Source organism: Gigantopelta aegis, chromosome 13 (genome assembly GCF_016097555.1).
Source record: "Gigantopelta aegis isolate Gae_Host chromosome 13, Gae_host_genome, whole genome shotgun sequence".
Lineage (NCBI taxonomy): Eukaryota > Metazoa > Mollusca > Gastropoda > Neomphalida > Peltospiridae > Gigantopelta > Gigantopelta aegis.
Genome location: NC_054711.1, coordinates 38,874,052 through 38,893,574, shown reverse-complemented (window position 1 = coordinate 38,893,574; position 19,523 = coordinate 38,874,052). Strand labels below are relative to the sequence as shown.

General features: G+C 40.1%; 1 protein-coding gene across 3 annotated transcripts in view; it reads right to left on the bottom strand.

Moving 5' to 3' along the window:
- The window catches only part of LOC121387822 (A disintegrin and metalloproteinase with thrombospondin motifs 7-like), a 33,481-nt gene that overhangs the window by 10,359 nt on the left and 3,599 nt on the right, over positions 1–19,523 (bottom strand). For all 3 annotated transcript variants that reach the window (XR_005959886.1, XM_041519041.1, XM_041519042.1), the window contains exons 2-12: positions 19,321–19,399; positions 14,869–14,962; positions 13,915–13,992; positions 12,527–12,678; positions 10,557–10,594; positions 9,172–9,277; positions 8,067–8,219; positions 7,207–7,357; positions 4,792–4,920; positions 2,834–2,885; positions 1,704–1,853 (exon numbers count right to left, since the gene is read on the bottom strand). Coding sequence is in view for 2 of the 3 variants with exons in the window: in XM_041519041.1 (XP_041374975.1) it covers positions 1,704–1,853; positions 2,834–2,885; positions 4,792–4,920; positions 7,207–7,357; positions 8,067–8,219; positions 9,172–9,277; positions 10,557–10,594; positions 12,527–12,678; positions 13,915–13,992; positions 14,869–14,962; positions 19,321–19,399 (1,182 nt within the window). In the remaining variant the exon portion in view is untranslated. The remainder of the gene's footprint in view (positions 1–1,703; positions 1,854–2,833; positions 2,886–4,791; positions 4,921–7,206; positions 7,358–8,066; positions 8,220–9,171; positions 9,278–10,556; positions 10,595–12,526; positions 12,679–13,914; positions 13,993–14,868; positions 14,963–19,320; positions 19,400–19,523) is intronic.

Genomic DNA, 19,523 nt, shown 5'->3' with positions numbered 1-19,523 from the left:
TCAAACATCGTTAAATATCTTTGATCTGGTGTGAAAGAGAGAGAGAGAGAGAGAGAGAGAGAGAGAGAGAGAGAGAGAGAGAGAGAGAGAGAGAGAGAGAGAGAGAGAGAGAGAGAAACAGAGCACAAATGCCTGACTTGTGCCTTCCAGTACTAGGAATTGTGCTCCTTCAGGGTGTATACTACCAAATCACAATTAAAAAAAAAAAGTAGACGACAATAGTAACATATGTGGCTAAAACTCCTACCTGCAGCGTATCAATCGACATAAATGCCACGGATATAAATACTACCACCCCTCAGCCTTAAAGGGGTCAAGCTGCTCATTTCTGAGATAACGGGCAGCGCCTATGACTACCCTAGTTCCGCACAAAATTCGAGTACTTTCATTTACAGGTACCCCATACATGTGTCAAGCACAGGGCTACTTGACACAGTGGGACTAGTTGAAATAAAATTGCATGCATTTTTTTCCCAGATGAAACTATTTCTTTTTACAACCAACACACTCACATTTATCATCAATCACAGGACTTGTGGTGTTAACTTCTCTATCAAAAGTTGGGTGCACCTCGAATTTTGACCCAGCCGGAAGTTACTTGGCTTAGTACTACCTTCAACTACAGGTTGTGTCTTCAACTCCCCCCCTCCCCCCACATATACACATACTTCAGATATCGTTCATATGGACCTGGTTGCACCCCTCAACTGATCATATGGATCTGCTCATTTGGAAGGCGAATCGTCTGACGCCAATCTCCATCGTATTTAGGAGGACTGCCACTCCCAAGAAGTGTTTAACAAATCTCAACCTACACTAAACAGAACTCAGTGGACATTTTAACAGATTTGAAAGCTGCATTCAGTGACGGTACTTGTTCATAAACTAGAAAGAAACCCAGTGGTAAAGCGTTCTCCTTAATTCGCGGTCGGTCTAGGGATGATCCCCATCTGTGGACCTATTGGGCTATTTCTCGTGAGTGTCAAAGGCCGTGGCATGTGCTGTCCTGTCTGTGGGATGGTTCATATAAAAGATCCCTTGCTACTAATGGAAAAATGTAGCGGGTGTCCTATCTGAGGCTATATGTCAAAATTACTAAATGTTTGACATCCAATAGCCGATGATTAATAAATTCGTGCTCTAGTGGTGCCGTAAACTAATCCAGGATATAAACGAAAATCCGGATTATGTAAATCTTTTCCAGTATGTACTCTCAACCAAGGTTGAACGTTTAGCTATCATTAAAAATAATAATAATAATAAATTTAAAAAAAACAAAAAAAAAAAAAAAACAAACAAACAAATTAACGACACCTAGCATTTTCAATTTATGGCTATTAGGCATAAAAAAAGGCGGCTATTCTGACACTTGATCCAGAGAGTGAGAGACAAAACCTGTTGCCGTTCTTAATATCTGAAAATTATAACCTAATATTACTACATGATGTCTACGCCGTGACGTTCACGTCTTGGTGTAGGCTACATGTTAATTGTAGCCAAGCATTCTTGGGGAAACCACTGTTTACGCCCAGCGGCAGGAAAATTTCAATTTTGATAATCTCGAGTTAGATTATTATTATTTCTAGATTTTATTAAATTTCAGCTATTCATTACAAACTAGTGTATAAATAGTGAACTATGGCACAATATATATGGAAATGGAATTTTTAACAGTTAACAGGGCTGCACAGTGCGACTCTGACCTTGAACTTGCGTATTGATGGAATAACATGACTGACAGCAGCGAACGCGTGTATTTCTGTCATAGCACATTTCCGGTTCATGGCGCACCAGTTCTGCGCAGGTATAATTGTTCCATATGATTCCTGGCTGATCACCTTGCGGGCAGAAATCTGTACGAAATAAAATAAAAAAACACGAAATATGTTTAGTGTGTATTTAAAATTATATTTCTCAATTACAAAAAAAAAAATGGGCCGTTTAACAATTATGTACTACTTAAAGGAGGACCGGGTATGGGAGGGTTTATATCTGCATTGAAAATACATCATAAAACGTTCAGGCATGTGTGTCAAGAATTTTAGTTGGGGGGAGTGGAGGTGGGGGTGGGGTGGGGTGGGGATCGAATCCAACATATAAACAGGGCACTCGAGCTAGGGTGTATCTAGACTGAGGCGACTATTCATGCATTCATTTCAACGTATTTTCGTGCTCATATCCAATTAAGGTTCAAGCACGCTGTCCTGGGTACACACCTCAGCTAACTGGGTTGTCTGTCCAGAACAGTGGGTTAGTTGTTAGTTGGTTAGTGGTTAGTGAGAGAGAAGAGGGTGTAGTGGCCTTACACCTACCCATTGAGTCCTTAAGAACTCGCTCTGGGTTGGAGCCGGTACCGGGCTGCGAACCCTGTACCTACCAGCCTGTAGTCCGTTGGCTTAACCACTGTGCCACCGAGTTGTTAGTTGGTTAGTGGTTAGTGAGAGAGAAGAGGGTGTAGTGGCCTTACACCTACCCATTGAGTCCTTAAGAACTGGCTCTGGGTTGGAGCCGGTACCGGGCTGCGAACCCTGTACCTACCAGCATGTAGTCCGATGGCTTAACCACTGCGCCACCGAGGCCGGTCTGTGGCGATCAAAGAATTTAGGGGGTGGAGTCATGTTTTCCCGGGGAAAATACGTGTTACGTGTCGTTAAACGAAACAAATCTCAGCTTTATCTTTCTTATTATTCTGTTTTACATCCTGACACCATATTGGATTTCATTATTCCCGAGGAAGCATGCACTATACAAGTCAAACGTGTTTTATTTTATTTTTAAAGTTAGATAGTTTTAAAGAACGCATTATTATTTATTAATAACCACTTTAACTTACCTAAGACAGCGGGAACGTCCTTGTCAAACACGCATGCGCCCTTTCTGCAAATCTGTTTGAAAGAAAACATTCCGAAGTGGATTTTACTTCCCAATAATGTCATACGTATGAATAGAATAGAATAGAATAGAATAGAATAGAATAGAATAGAATAGAAGAAGAATAGAATAGAATAGATGTTTAACAACACTTAGTATGAAAACTACATCACCTATTGGTGTCAAACTACGGTAAAGGCAAATCATACGTACTGCCTGAACTCCAGGTTTGAACTACTACAAACATTAAAATGACCAGCAACTTATTAGATACAGTGATATTCTCAAACAAATAAAACAAAACGAAATTAATATGTAATTTTAGTGTTTAAAAACTGTTAATTGGACACATGAAAGAAAGAAATGTTTTATTTAACGACGCACTCAACACATTTTATCTACGGTTATATGGCGTCGAACACATGGTTATAGACCACACAGATAATGAGAAAGAAAACCCGCTGTCGCCACTTCATGGGCTACTCTTTTCGATTAGCAGCAAGGGATCTTTTATATGCACCATCCCACAGACAGGGTAGTACATACCACGGCCTTTGATATACCAGTCGTGGTGCACTGACTGGAATGAGAAATAGCCCAATGGGCCCACCAACGGGGATCGATCCCAGACCGACCGCACATCGAGCAAGCGCTATACCACTGGGCTACGTCCCGCCCATTTGGACACATGAACCACATAACCGTTATCCATAATCAAAACCGTTACTCTGCATAATGCAGTGAGTTTCTATCTAGTGTATCGTCTATATTTTAGGAGGACATCCACTCTGGACAATATATCCTTCCTGCATCATCACAAAGAGGACTGCCACATATAGACTAGTTTAATAAATCAAAACTAGCACAGGACAGAACTCATTCGAATAAATATAGCAGTGATGACATGCACTCATGAATCACCATCAAAACAGTTATTATATTAGGTGTTCGCGAAAGGTGGGCATATCCTGCCCCACCGCTGGTACACGTCATGAGTATTTCCACCACAGTCGTCAAGTCTATCACTTCATCTAAAACGATGAACAAAGTAAATGAGCAAAAGTTTCACTAAAGAGATGAAAAAGTATGAACAAGTTTAAAATATGGAATAGCATCAGCCATTATTTTGGTCAGTGATGCATCGTATTTAGTAGATATGTGGGGCCTAATTCACTAAACTCTCACAACTTTGCGATCTTGCAGTGCAATGCTAAAAGACTTGCAAAGAAGATGCTTTGTTGTCTAGCAGAGCCTAAGAGATCTTTGTGAATTAGGCACTAGGCCCATCGGAACAGGGGCGCGCGAGAGGGGTGGGGGTGGGGGTGGGGCAGGTATTGTTCCTACCGGCCTGGATATAGCCTATAAATGTCTACCATAAAATGTTTTAAATGCCCTGACACGTCGCTGGACATCACAACCAAGATGGAACAATTTCTGTGATAGAATGATATAGCATTGTTTGAGATCTGCACACAATCAGCATGCCCTAGGGTATCTTAGAAATTGTAATATGTAGACACCAAAACCTGGAGCAGAAGGTATATTGGTATATTATTGCTCGATAAAAAGGGAACATTGACTGTTGGGAAGTTGACGCTATCCCTTTTATCATACAGCTTAGTTTGGAGGCCAGTGTGTATGCATACATGTAGATCGAGGTATAAAACGGATTTGATATCTTTGGATATTTCTTTTATTTCTAATTGTTGTCGCAAAACTCAAACTGGTGTTTTGAATGTAAATCAGCTGTTTGGAGGTCCTCCCAATGACGGGCACCTGGTAGTGGATTACGAAAACAATCACGACTTTGCCGAGAAAACATCCTTTCGACTCTGCCTTGTGTCGAGGTACGATTCTGATCGCGGTACACGGTTTTGTCATTCCGATTTGATGATTCTTGTGATAACAATGGCATGGTACCTTCTTGTTACCGCAGATGTAACCGTCCGACCCTTCGTAATTGTTACAGATGTTTCTCTTGTAGTCTGCCACGTGACACCACATGTTGAAACAAATATGGCTGTAGTCCGCGGCATTCGAGTAGAAATCCTAAAACACAACAAACTCAGAATAAAAGGGAATCACGTTATGTAACGGTGAAAAAAAATGAAGATAAGTAAATGTAGTACACAGGTCCGTAGGAACGACTTTGGGAGTTAGGGGAGGGGGGGGGGGGGTCACTGACGGATCGGATACAAACTCTATATCAGATTTTGGTTACAATAGCAAATATAAAGGCTCACAAATGGGGGGGGGGCACGTTCTCTCCCCCCCCCCCCACACACACATTCCCACTGGCCTTGTAGAAGACATGACAAACTCGGCATACATATACAGTCAACTTTTCATTTGGAGATTATGTCTGAAAGGGGTGGGGGTCAAATAAATCTAAAAATAGCATATTTATACAGACGTGGAGGAACACATTTTAAATATTAAATTGTTGTGGACATTTTGGAGATTATATTCGAATAAAATCCATGGTGGTTTAGGAGAGAGAGAGAGAGAACACGGAGGGAGAGAAATAGCGAGCGACAGAAGGAAGGAAGGAAACGACGCACTCAACACATTTTATTTACGGTTATATGGCTTCTGACATATGGTTAAGGACCACACAGATATTGAGAGAGGAAACCCGCTGTCGCCACTTCATGGGCTACTCTTTTCGATTAGCAGCAAGGGATTTTTTATATGCACCATCCCACAGACAGGATAGTACATACCACGGCCTTTGTTACATCAGTTGTGGAGCACTGGCTGGAACGAGAAGCAACAGAAGGAGAAAGAGAAAGCAAGCGAGAAGGAGAGAGAGAGAGAGAGAGAGAGAGAGAGAGAGAGAGAGAGAGAGAGAGAGAGAGAGAGAAAGAAAGAGAGAGAGGACAGAGAAGATAGAGAGAAGGACGGAGAGAAGGAGAGAGAGAGAGAGAGAGAGAGAGAGAGAGAGAGAGAGAGAGAGAGAGAGAGAGAGCAAGTAAAAGAGGAAGGGAAATAGAGAGAGAGAGAGAGGAGGAGAGAGAGGAGAGAGAGAGAGAGAGAGAGAGACAGAGAAAGAGAGAGAGAGAGAGAAGGACAGAGAAGAGAGAAGGACGGAGAGAAGGAGAGAGAGAGAGAGAGAGAGAGAGAGAGAGAGAGAGAGAGAGCAGAGAAGAGAGAGAGAGAGAGAGCAAGTAAAAGAGGGAGGGAGAGAGAGAGAGAGCAAGTAAAAGAGGGAGGGAGAGAGACAATGGCATAACTAAGGGGCATGGGGACATGCTTTCTTAGTCACTTCGTTTTGCCTCCACATTACATATTAACAATCCTAAAAGGACTCACTAGGGTGGGACATTTGTTTAGGTGCTCCTAATAAATTCTTGGCTATGTCAGTGGAAAGACGGGAAGAAAACCCGCCACTACCACATGTAGGCTGCTTCAACCAAAACAAGAGGAAGTGCTCTTTTATATGCACTTTCTCTTATACTTCGACAGTACATTACCATAACAATCATTGGGTGGACATTTGTTTAGGTGCAGCTGTGGAGTACTAGTGCTTCAATGAGGAAGTGCTCTTTTATATTCACTTTCACTTATACAGAGGACATCAGCTGTCCATCAGGAATCAGCGTCCATCGAGGGCAATTGATCCCACTACCCATAGCACTTCCATTCAGCCACATTACACAGTCCGAAAGGAATGTTTTATTTAAAGGGACATTCCCGAGTTTGCTGCATTGTAAGATGTTTCTGACTAATAAAATATTTCTACGATTAAACTCACATATTAAATATATTTTCTTGTTTAGAGTATCAGCGTCTGTATATTCAATGTGTTTCTGGTCGTCTTAATATTTGTAAGAAGCCCAAACTAAAATATTTTTTAGAAAATAAATTAAAAATTAACCTAGTACAAATATTAGAACGATCGGAAACACGTTTAATATACAGCCACTAATATTCTAAACAAGAAAATATATTTAATATGTAAATTTAATCGTAGAAATATTTTATTAGTCGATAACATCTTAAAACATTGCACCAAGGAGGCACTACGGTCATATGTAATGGTGACATATAATTAAGGACCACACAGAGAAAACCTGCTGTTGCCACGCAATGGGTTACTATTTACGATTTGCTCCAAGGGATCTTTCGTATGCATGATCCCACAAACAGGATAGTACATAACACGGCCTTTGATATACCAGTCGTGTTGCACTGGCTGAGATGATACAATAACCCTATTGGCCCACCGATGGGGATCGATCTTAGATTGAGACCGCGCATCTGGCGAGTGCTTTACCACTGGGCTACGTCCCGCCCGTTACAAACATATAGATTCACCAACACACGCATACACACCCTGCAAAAATATGAGTCCTTCCCCTCTATGAGCTGACAGTGTTCATCCGGGGTGTAGAGCTGACCCAGTGACATGTAGCCGCCGCCTCCTCCTCCGATTGGTGAACTCGATATCGTGTGATCAGTCCTCTGGAGACAGTTATTTCCCTTTCTGTAACAGCAACACTATTACTAATAGTATGAAGCTACAGAGAATAGTACATTAGTGACAGTTACATACTTATTTTATCTTACGAGCTTTCTTGCAGGCCTACTGGAGTGAACACTGTTAATGTGTAGTTTTAACACGATGATATTCAACATGAGGTACGTCGATTTAAATGCATATGGCATGCATATGATTGGCTGCTCCACGGTAATGACCAAGATGACAAAGCCTCGCCGTCTAATGAAATTAATACTAGCGAAACTGGTTACTGAAGTACATATATCTTAATTTGGCAAGCAAAAACGTGTAATGAAATTAATACTAGCGAAACTGATTACTGTGTTACATGTATGTTAATTTGGCCAATTCATAACGTAATTTAGTCAGCATGAAAAATTATGATACAATTTGGCTCACGTGCAATATTTTATAACGTAATTTATCATGATTTAACCTACTGTAACGTATTCGTAACGTAATTTTGTTGCGTAATTTAACAAATGTTGCTGGAATAATAGTTCGTCACGTGATACCTTTTTAGATAATACAGCTTGGTTTGTATAAATATATTCAATGGAACACACACACACACACACACGCACGCACGCACACGCACGCACGCACACACGACTACCAAAGGCTCTAACGCTTAACATCGTAATTATAACGTAATTTAACAAATGGAGATAAATAATAGTTCGTCACGTGATACCTTTTTAGATAATACAGCTTGGTTTGTATATATTCCACGGAACACGACGAAAAGCTCCAGCGATTGGTTGAGTTGATCTCCTGAACGGACGCCATTAAAAAGCCGTCTACGTCATGACAGCGGTTAAACTCCCCATCGTGCTTAGCTCCCAGACTGAAAGGTCAAGGTCAAGGTTTGACATAGTAATCGAGGATGCTAGTTGTTAATAAGGCAAACGTGGAGGGCTTGGTTAACAAGAATCCAGCGACTGATATATACCCAGAGCCGTTATGTTCTATTTGTGTACCCCTAACACACACACACACACACACACACACACATTCACACACCCCCCCCCACCACACATACACGCAAACACACACACATAGACAGTCAGACACACACACATAGACACACACACGCACATACACACACATACAGACACAGCCACACACACAGCCACACTCACACAGACACACACACACACCACAAACACCACACACAAACCACACACACACATACACACACACATAAATACACACAAACATACATACACACACACACTTCTCTGTTACACACACACACACTCACACACACGCACATACACTCACACACACACCCTCTTTCACACACATATACACACACACTCTCTCTCTCTCTCTCTCACACACACACACACAAACAAACACACACACACACACACACACACACACACCTCTTACACACACACACACACCTCTCTCTTACACACTCACACACACACCTCTCTCTCTCTCTCTCTCTCTCTCTCTCTCTCTCTCTCTCTCTCTCTCTCTCTCTCTCTCCTCTCTCTCTCTCCCTCTCTCTCTCTCTCTCACACACACACACACACACACACACACACATACACACGCACACACAACGCATGCCCTTAATTTTGAACTGCTATCCTTGTTGTTTTGACACCTTATTTTAATCTACGGTTATTTCACAAAATTTTATATACCAGTCGTGCAGCATTCATTAGAGTTAGAAAAAAAATAATAACCCATATTTGTTTTATTAAAAAGAACAAGAAAAAGAAGAAAATATTCAGTTTTGTGGAGTTTTTCTAATATTCTGTTAAAATCACGTTAGCTTGTGTTACCTATGTCCTAGTTCATGAGCTGATATTTGTATAATTTCTGAGCTGAAATCGTTTTCGACTATCGAGACACTTTCCGCCGTGCATATCGTTCCGAGATAGGCTCTACCTGAAATAAATAGAAAAGGAAAAGCAGATGATTAATTCATATATGGATATATTTTTCATACCCGTAGAAATAATGGAAGCACCCGACCATTTGTCGTGTCGTTACTTGCTATAGCAGGTTAAAGGGACATTCCCGAGTTTGTTGCAATTTTAAAGATGTTATCGACTAACAGAGACCTTTTGACGACTGTAATTACATATCAAATATATCTTTCTGCATAAAATATTAGTAGCTGTATATTAAACATGTTTCTGATCGTTGATATTTGTACTAGGTTAAATTTCATTTTATTGCCTAAAAACATTTATTTTTTCGTACGTACGATATTATTTGAAGACAAAATCCAGTTTAGGCTTCTTATAAATATTAAGACGATCAGGAACACATTGAATATACAGACACTGATATTCTAAACAAGAAAATATATTTAATATGTAAGTTTAATCGTAGGCATATTTTATTAGTCGGAAAATCTTACGATGCAGCAAACTCGGGAATGTACCTTTAATATAGTCCAGTTTAGGAAATAGTTCCTCATTATAAAACAACAAACAACAACAACAACAAACCGTTACAAACTTCTGATGGGCCTTTTGAAATCTTTCTTTGATGATTACAAGTAGGTTGACCTCTGTGGTATTTTTAAGAAACCCGTTGGTTTGAAGTAACTTGTTATAATGTAGGCTAGTAGAGCCGTGCAAGTGGTATGGTGCCACTTGCATAACAGTGACACAAGGCGATACTCTTACATGACGGTGGCTGAATGAAATATTTCGTGGTCGACCTATGTTGATTTTTTTTTACACAGTACTTGTCAGTTCAGAGAACTCCCTAAAATTAGTAGTCACTTGACTCTCTCGAAAGTTTTTTTTCACAGAATATATTCTGACATAAACAAAACATTGTATTGAACTTCATGGAGTAATTAATGGTTGTGTGGAACTTTAAGTGTGTGTGGTTTAAGAGGGGGAAGGTGCGGGGAACAGTCTCTAGTGGGGATAAATACATCGGACAAAAATCAGCACATTTGTGTTCTCAAGTTGGGAAGGGGGGGGGGGGGGGGAACTACGCCACCTGCTCTCTCACCCCGATTCCTATGGGTCTGCCTTTTTTTTTTTCAATTATCGTTATGCTAACTTTATTGCAACATTTTGTGATAGTGTTGTTTGAACGAAAACAAATTATTAAAATCTTTGAGTTCTAAAAGCACGAATTTGAATTATTTGCTATAATTCAATGACAAGCTTTCGTTTTCAAACTACACATGTACATTGCATACCTGATTTTGTTGTGTCTCCATTTTGCATGAGATCATATCTGGAAAGCGAAAATATAACACAGATTAAAACAGCATTAACATAACAGAATTATATCTTAATTTTTTCTTCATATTTGTAAACAATATTTTAATTTGTGTATTGGCATACAAACATATATATATATATATATATATATTGGCTGTAGCTAGGATTTTTTGTTTGGGGGGGGGGGGGCAACTGAATAGTTAATAGTCTAAAACTCCTTTCTTTAAGTTTCTATAATGCTTTCCGAATCTTTTTCGGGGAGGGGGGGGGGCAACTGCCCCCCTTGCCCCGATGCTAGCTATGGCCCTGTACACACACACACACACACACACACACACACACACACAAACACATGAATAATCCCATAAAGTTCGTATTCAGCTGTTACAATAATACTGATATATCAAGTATATTTATTTTTTTACTGTAACCATTTCAAAAAACATCATTCACGTAATTTGTCTTCACGTTACACGCTTTTAAAAAAAAAAAACATGATTCACGTAATTTGTCTTCACGTTACACGCTTTAAAAAACCCATCATTTACGTAATTTGTCTTCACGTGACACGCTTTAAAAAAAAAAAAAACCCCATCATTCACGTACTTTGTCTTCATGTCACACGCTTTTTTTTCCTGCTTTTTTTAAAAACATCATTCACATAATTTGTCTTCACGTGACACGCTTCTTAAAAAAACCATTCACGTAATTTGTCTTCACGTGACACGCTTTTTATCGATGTCCTAAGTTACAATCGCTAACTTAGGTTAAAAGTCCAGTTACAGAATGGGTTCACAGAAGGGATTCGACCCTAAAACCAAAGATCCCTCAGAGGAGCACTCTACCAACTGAAGAAAATCCCGCTGCCAAAAATCTGGACGGTGCTCAAACAGGTAAGTAAATTTATAGGTGAACAGGCTCGCATATTTTTGTAGTGGGGCAGGCGGGCTTTTTCCTGAATTAAGCGAAAATGCCCGAATATGCATAAGAACATTTATTTACATTAGTATTACTGCTAAACAGCTATATAAGGTTGCAAACGAATCACTGTGCATTTTTACATGGATTACAACTAATTATGAGGGTGGAATTGATGGTAATACACATTGTGAAAACGGAAATGTTTTATTTAACGACACACTCAACACATTTTATTTATGAAAGAAGAAGTTTGTTTTGTTTAACGACACCACTGGAGAGTACATTGATTAATTAATCACTGGCTATTGGATGTCAAACATTTGGTAATTCTGACACGTAGTCATCAGTGGAAACCCGCTACATTGTTCCTAATGCAGAAAGGGATCTTTTATATGCACCATCCCACAGACAGACATACCACGGCCTTTGATATACAAGTCGTGGTGCACTGGCTGGAACGAGAAATAGCCCAATGGGCCCACCGCCGGCGATCGATCCCAAACCGACCGCGCATCAAGCGAGCGCTTTACCACTGGGCTACGTCCCGCCCCTTTTATTGACGGTTATATGACGTCGGACATATGGTTAAGGACCACACAGATATTGAGGGAGGAAACCCGCTGTCGCCACTTTATGGCTACTCTTTTCGATTAGCAGCAAGGGATCTTTTATATGCACCATCCCATAGACAGGATAGCACATACCACGGCCTTTGATGTACCAGTCGTGGTGCACTGGCTGGAGAGAAATAGCACAATGGGCCCACTGCCGGGGATCGATCCCAAACCGACCGCGCATTAAGCAAGCGCTTTACCACTGGGCTACGCCTCGACCCCCCCCCCCCCCCACCAACCCCCCACCATTGTGAAAAGGTCTCAGATTAGCAAATTTTCCCCATATATCTCTATCACTTTTGCCCGAATTTGAGTTTTTTCTCCAATACTAAGAGGCAATTATGCCCGACGCACCTCGTACGCTTATGAGTACATTCCTAGAAATATAAAATACACGAGTCTGTATTCACCCCGTTATAAGCAGGGCGTGGTCAAAAGACGGTAAAGATGTCTGCTTTTGGCACCAGCGGTAAAAATTGTCCAGCGCCACTTCGGACGCTATGACGTTTTTGGCTTTTCCTCTTCGTGTATAAGAATATGAAGACTTCCATATGGCTTCGGGCTGTGGAAGAACGAAAAGAGAATATTTTGTTTGTTATATAACTGAGAAACAGATTTTGAAAAAAAAAAAAAAAAAAAAAAAAAAAAGAGTTTGTTTTGTTTAACAACATCGCTAGAGCACACTGATTTATTAATCATCGGCTATTGGATGTCAAACATTTGGTGACGTATAGGAAACCCGCTACATGCTTCCATCAGTAGCAAGAGGTCTTTAATATGCACCATCTCACAGACAGAATAGCACATACCACGGCTTTTGATATACCAGTCGTGGTGCACTGGTCGGAACGAGAAATAGCCCAATGGGCCCACCGACGGTCAGTCGCATGTTGCAGATTGCCTGGTTTGCGTAATGAGCAATTTGTGAAAAAATACTCTACCTGGTGAAAATTGCGATTTTGACAGAAAACAGTACCTACATGTTTAAGTTATCTTTTCAAACTACCCTCGTTTAATTTACTCACTGCTAAATACTTTTTTATTGCGATTTTTATTAACTGTACTTATACTGAATACAAAAGAAATACGAATATTTTATTATACATGTACGTGTACATGTATATATTTGTATTTTCCATGATAAAATGAATTGGGTTAATAGATTGTCAAAATGGACTTAAAATATTCACATTGATAATTTTACTAGATACAAAAAAAACCCACCAAAAAACACAAAAAATAAATAATAAATACATTAATAAAATAATAAGAAAGAGATTCAATCTGAATAATTTTTAATTGAATAAGACAAAAACTATTTGCGTTAAATTTGTTATTCAGTATATATAACAGTAAATAACACGGGGCCGTTCAACGTAACACCCTAGGGAGAGCGAAGGGGTGTCTTGCTATGTGGTTCAGTACAAAACATTATGGGGCGGGTATTAGGGGTTTTGTCGAGAATTACATAACATTTTCTAAACATTTTTTTTTTTTTTAATTCTTAATCTAAATAACCCAGTAACGGCCAATTTATTGTGTCCCGCTGATATACGACTTCCTTTTAAGTGATTGCATGTAACCTCACCCCGCCCCCCCATACAAAAATCCTTGATCCGCTCCTGCTACGATATATGCGTCTCAAACGAACACTCAAGCACCAAGCTTACTTGAAGAATATTGAAAGGAATTCGCTTCACGGACAAGAACTGTTATACAATACCGCCTATATAAGAGGTTCTACGGTAATTAGATCTACATATCAGACAGCATAAATGGTGTATAATGAATAACTTACCCCGACGACTTGAATATCAACTAGCTTGATACCAATAAATATTCGGTGAGATTCAAGGCTTTGGTAAATTGTATTAATCTGAAAATTAACAATTGAAAAAAAGAAAGAATTAATATCAACCTTATTCGTCCGTCTATCCGTCTGTCCGTCTATCTGTCTGTCCGTCTATCCGTCTATCCATCTGTCCATCGGTCCCTCTATCCGTTTCTCCGTCTGTCCGTCTATCCATCTGTCCGTCTGTCCATCTATCCGTATATCCGTTTCCCCGTCTATTCGTCTATCTGTCTGTTTACCCGTCTGTCAGTTTCTCCGTCTGTCTGTCTATCTGTCTGTCCGTCCAACTGTCCGTCTGTCCGTCTATCCGTTTCTCCGTCTACCCATCTGTCCGTATATCTGCCTGTCCGTCTACCCATCTGTCCGTCTATACGTTTGTCCGTATATCCGTCTATCCGTCCCTCCATCCATACATCCATCCTCCAAATCTTCAAATATCCATACATGCAAACACATACACACACTGGTGAGCGTTGGCGTGTATCCCACCCCTTTGAAACAACAGTAACCGCCCCTGGTATATCTAATGAAAGTTTATTTTGTTTAACGACACCACTAGAGCACATTTATTTATTAATCATCGGCTATTGGATGTGAAACATTTAGTAATTTTTACAAATATAGTCTCAGAAAGGAAACCCGCTACATTCTTCCGTTAGTACCACGGGATCTTTTATATACACCATCCCACAGACTGGATAGCACATACCACGGCCTTTGATATAGCAGTCATGGTGCACTGGCTGGAACGAGAAATAACCCAATGGGCCCACTGACAGGGATCGATCCCAGACCAACAGCCCACCAGGCGTGCGCTGTACGTTCCGCCCCACGTGGTCGTGTACCCCACCCCTTTAAAACAACAGTACCCGCCCCTGGTATATCTGACGAAGAACTTACCCCGTGTAGAACGGAAGCGTAATGTTTCCAGATTGAGCTGAATGCACTCTGGCGTCTTTCTGACACACTGTATCCCGTCGCCCTCTTGTACCACCTGGAAAACATCGTATATCAGAGTATTTACGGTAACGCTTAAAATGAAAACAAAAGGTTTCTTTTATTTACTGGAGCACATTGATTAATTTATCATTGGCTATTGGAAAAAAAGTAAAGTTTGTTTTATTTAACGACGCCGCTAGAGCACATTGATTTTTTACGTCAAACATATGGTCATTCTGACACTGTTTTTAGAGGAAACCCGCTGTCGCCACATAGGCTACTCTTTTTACGACAGGCAGCAAGGGATCTTTTATTTGCGCTTCCCACAGGCAGGATAGCACAAACCATGGCCTTTGTTGAACCAGTTATGGATCACTGGTCGGTGCAAGTGGTTTACACCTACCCATTGAGCCTTGCGGAGCACTCACTCAGGGTTTGGAGTCGGTATCTCGATTAAAAATCCCATGCCTCGACTGGGATCCGAACCCAGTACCTACCAGACCGATGGCCTGCCACGACGCCACCGAGGCCGGTACTTTGGCTATTGGAAGTCAAGCATTTGATAATTCTAACACTTTTATATGCAATTTCCCACAGATAGAAAAACACATACCACGGCCTTTGTCCAGTTGTGGTGCACTGGTTACAAGGAAAAAAAATCCCAATGATTGGAATGGATCCACCAAGGTGGTTCGATCCTGCAATTCAAGCACCTCAAGCGAGCACTCAACCGGCCGAGCTAAATCCATCCCACTTAAGATGACGCCACACATCATGTGATATACCGGTAGGATAATACTAATAGCTAATTGGTAGAAGACCACCGGCCTCGGTGGCGCAGTGGTACTGGGTTCGCAGCCCGGAACAGGTTCCAACCCAGAGCGAGTTCTTACGGGCTCAATGGGTAGGTATAAGGCTACTTCTCGTTCCAGTCAGTGCACCACGACTGCTATACCAAAAGCCGTGGTATGTGGGGTTTTTTTTACCTGTCTGTGGAATAGTGTATATAAAAAAAATCCCTTGCTACTAACAATTTTTTTTTAGCGGGTTTCCTCTGAAAGATATATGTAAAAATGACCAATTGTTTGACATCCAATAGCTGATGATTAATAAGTTGTGGATCACTGGCTGGAACGGAAAATAGCCCAATGGGCCCACCGACGTGGATCGATCCTAGACCGATCGCGCATCGAGCGAGCGCTTTACCACTGGGATACGTCCCGTCCCCGTTACCGATTAAAGCCGGGCACATATTTCTGCCCTTCTCTTGAACGATAAAGGCCGTTAATACGTATCATTTGGATCAACCCACGCATTTATAACAAAATAATATTTACAGACATAGAATACTGTATGAGTGACCATTTGTCTTACGAATTGTTTTATAACGTATCTAATGCTAGGCTCAGACTACCAACTGTCAGCAGAAAGTAGGCCAACCTAAAGTTAGCTGCGTTGTAATTTCCCCAACGCCCAAATTACGAACCTAGCATAACGGATAAAAGACGAGTTGTAAGAAAAACTGTATCTAACAGACACGAATGTAGTATTCTATTTCTTACATATACTAAAAAAAAAAAAAAAAAAAAGTTTTAAAATAAATTTAACCGCCTTTTTCAGCTAAAACCAATTTACAGCACTAGCGCTTATAGTTAACGTGTACGTCACAGACAACTTTATTTCAGGTTAACTTGACGTCACTGAGTGATCCATTTCGATCTTTCTTCTTATTTCTTTTTTGCATGGTATGGCATTGATGATCACCTAGGAGCAACCAGTCGTATGTCTTTAAATTATCACACATGTATGTGTTAGCAGTATGTGTTATAAAAAATAACGAATGATATTCTCACCAACGTGTAAGAAAGTGCAAATATACATCTATGCCAATGGTGAGTTTGAACTCCTTTTTTCTCATATTTTTTTAAAAATTTATTTGAGCCCCTGCGCGTGCTGTAACCTCACCGTGGTGCAGGGGTGTAACATTCTCTTTGAGAATGGCCAATACAGCACAAAATTTAAATTTTGAGTAAATGTCAGTATCTATCTGTGATATTTGTGTTTTTGCACAGTTCTTTACACTGTGTTTTTATTTAAATCTATAATTTTTGTATTGATGTTGATCATCACTTTATTTGTTTGCATTACCATAGTTTGACACCCAATAGCCGATATATTTTTCGTGCTGGGGTGTCGTTAAACATTCATTCATTCATTGTATTTGAGCGTTTTCATATTTCCTATGATGAATTGTCGCCGTGTGATGATCAGTCAGGTTTTGTTACCATGGTGCCATGTGGTAGTATGAAGAGACTACTTTTATTTGACAGTCAGTGTCACTCAATTATTCATTTGTTGGGTCGATTTGGCATGATAAATGTCCACACCGTAACATACTTTTCTAATCAGCACTTTTATGTCTTTGAGTCTTTAAGTGCAACGCCTGTTTACCCCGAAATAAAAGTAATCAGTATAATGTTTACATCAGCACTTTTTAAGGTTGCACACAACCATTAATTACTCCATGTAATTTTAAATACAATTTCTGTGTCAGAATATATTCTGTAAACACTACAACAAGGTCCACGTGACTACTAGTTTTTATGGAATACTGTCCCTTGACAACTACCTTGCCAAAATTCAACACAGATTAACCACGGGTTTTTTAAAGTTAGCTACCTTCATGTCAGAGCAACGCCTCATGTTGTTGTTATACAAATGACAGTATACCACTCGCACAGTTGTTATCAGTACTAAATGTAATAAGTAAGTTCGCACCAATGGATTATTTAAATACAACAGAGGTCAACCTTCTTGTAATCATAGAAGAAATATTTTTTTGAAAAGACATTTTAGAAAAAAAATTTAAAGGGACATTCCAGAGTTTGCTGCAATTTTAAAGATGTTATTGACTAACAGAGACTTTTTGACGACTGTAATTACATATCAAATATATTTTTCTGCATAAAATATTAGTGGCTGTATATTAAACGTGTTTCTGATCGTTTTAATATTTGTACTAGTTTAAATTTCATTTTATGTCTTAAAAAAGATTTTTTCGTACGTACGAAATTATTTGAAGACAAAATCCAGTTTGGGCTTCTTACAAATATTAAGACGACCAGAAACACACTGAATATACAGACACTGATATTCTAAACAAGAAAATATATTTAATATGTAAGTTTAATCGTAGAAGTATTTTATTAATCGGAAACTCGGGAATGTCCCTTTAAAGAGCAACTGTTTCCTAAACCGGACTATAACAAATAACGACACGACAAAATTAATGGTGGTGTGTTGCCGTAAACTGCTGCTATTTGGTGCTTAACATACGGTTATTTTGGACATTTTGGTCGATAGAAAGAAAGAGGAAACCCGCTAACGCTCCTAACGGTAAAGCAATTTAAAGGATCTTTGATATGCGCTAGTAAATACCACGGACTTTGATCTAGCAGTCGTGATGTACTGGCTGGGACAGAAACAGTGGCGGATCCAGAAACTCCATTTTGGGGGGGGGGGGGGGTGGAGGGGCTCAATGACATGAGGCCGAATGCCAAGGGAAATTTGGGGGAGTTTTGGAGGGGGTAAAAATTAATCTATAATAAAATTATAACTGTCATAAAATTTAGGTGGGCCCGAGCCCCTAGGCCCACCCGCCTAGATCCGCCTCTGGGTCTAATCATAACCTGACCCCCCCCCCCCCCATCCGCCTCTGAGAAAACAAAGTGCTATTGTAGAGGTTAGCCAAAGTATAAAGTGACGCAATTTATGTGACGTAGACTGTCTCATGTAGAGTATAGCCAATGGACATCGGAGAATAGTGTGTACGTGCATACTGTGCAACAGTAAGAAAAATAATATAGATGGCTTATTATAAAATTGTTAAATAATAAAAATATAGAGAGTGTAGCTTTAATTTAAATTTAAAACAAAATGTTTTTCATTACGCAAATGAACGATGTCCGGATGATGACGGAAATACAGGAGTTATTCATTTATTATGTTCTTACGTTTGAGTTCTGCATTAATTAGTAACTGATGTAATAGCAGTGAAGGTGAAACTGGATCATCAGGCGCGGACCCAAGGCGGTGCTCCTACTGTTCACACACCCCAGACTTAGTAGAGCCACGAAAAGTCATTTAAACGAATATTGAATAGATATTAAAGGTAACATTAGCTGAATGTGCAGGGTCTCAGTGGCGGATCCAGAAAATCCATTTGGGGGTGGGGGAAGGGAGATGAGGCGGAATGCAAAGGGAACTTTGGGGAAGGTTTGGAGGGGGATGAAAATTAACATATAATAAAATTATAACTGTCACAAAAAAAAAGTTCAGGGGGGCTTGCCCCTTGGGACCAAGCCCCTAGATCCGCCCTCGAGGTCTAATCATAACCTGTCTAAACCGACTTACTCTTGGTATGCTGGAGAAATCCAGGGACGATCAGACGTCGAGTGTGCGTCTACTCTTGATTGTCTGGGTGGAAAGTACTCTGAAACAAACAGGAAAGCGATTATTTAGACCTGCAAAGAATCGTAACTGATGAACAATCACAAACTACTCACTTGTTAGACAGTGTCAAATTATTTTCAATGATTAGATTTTTTTATGCCCCT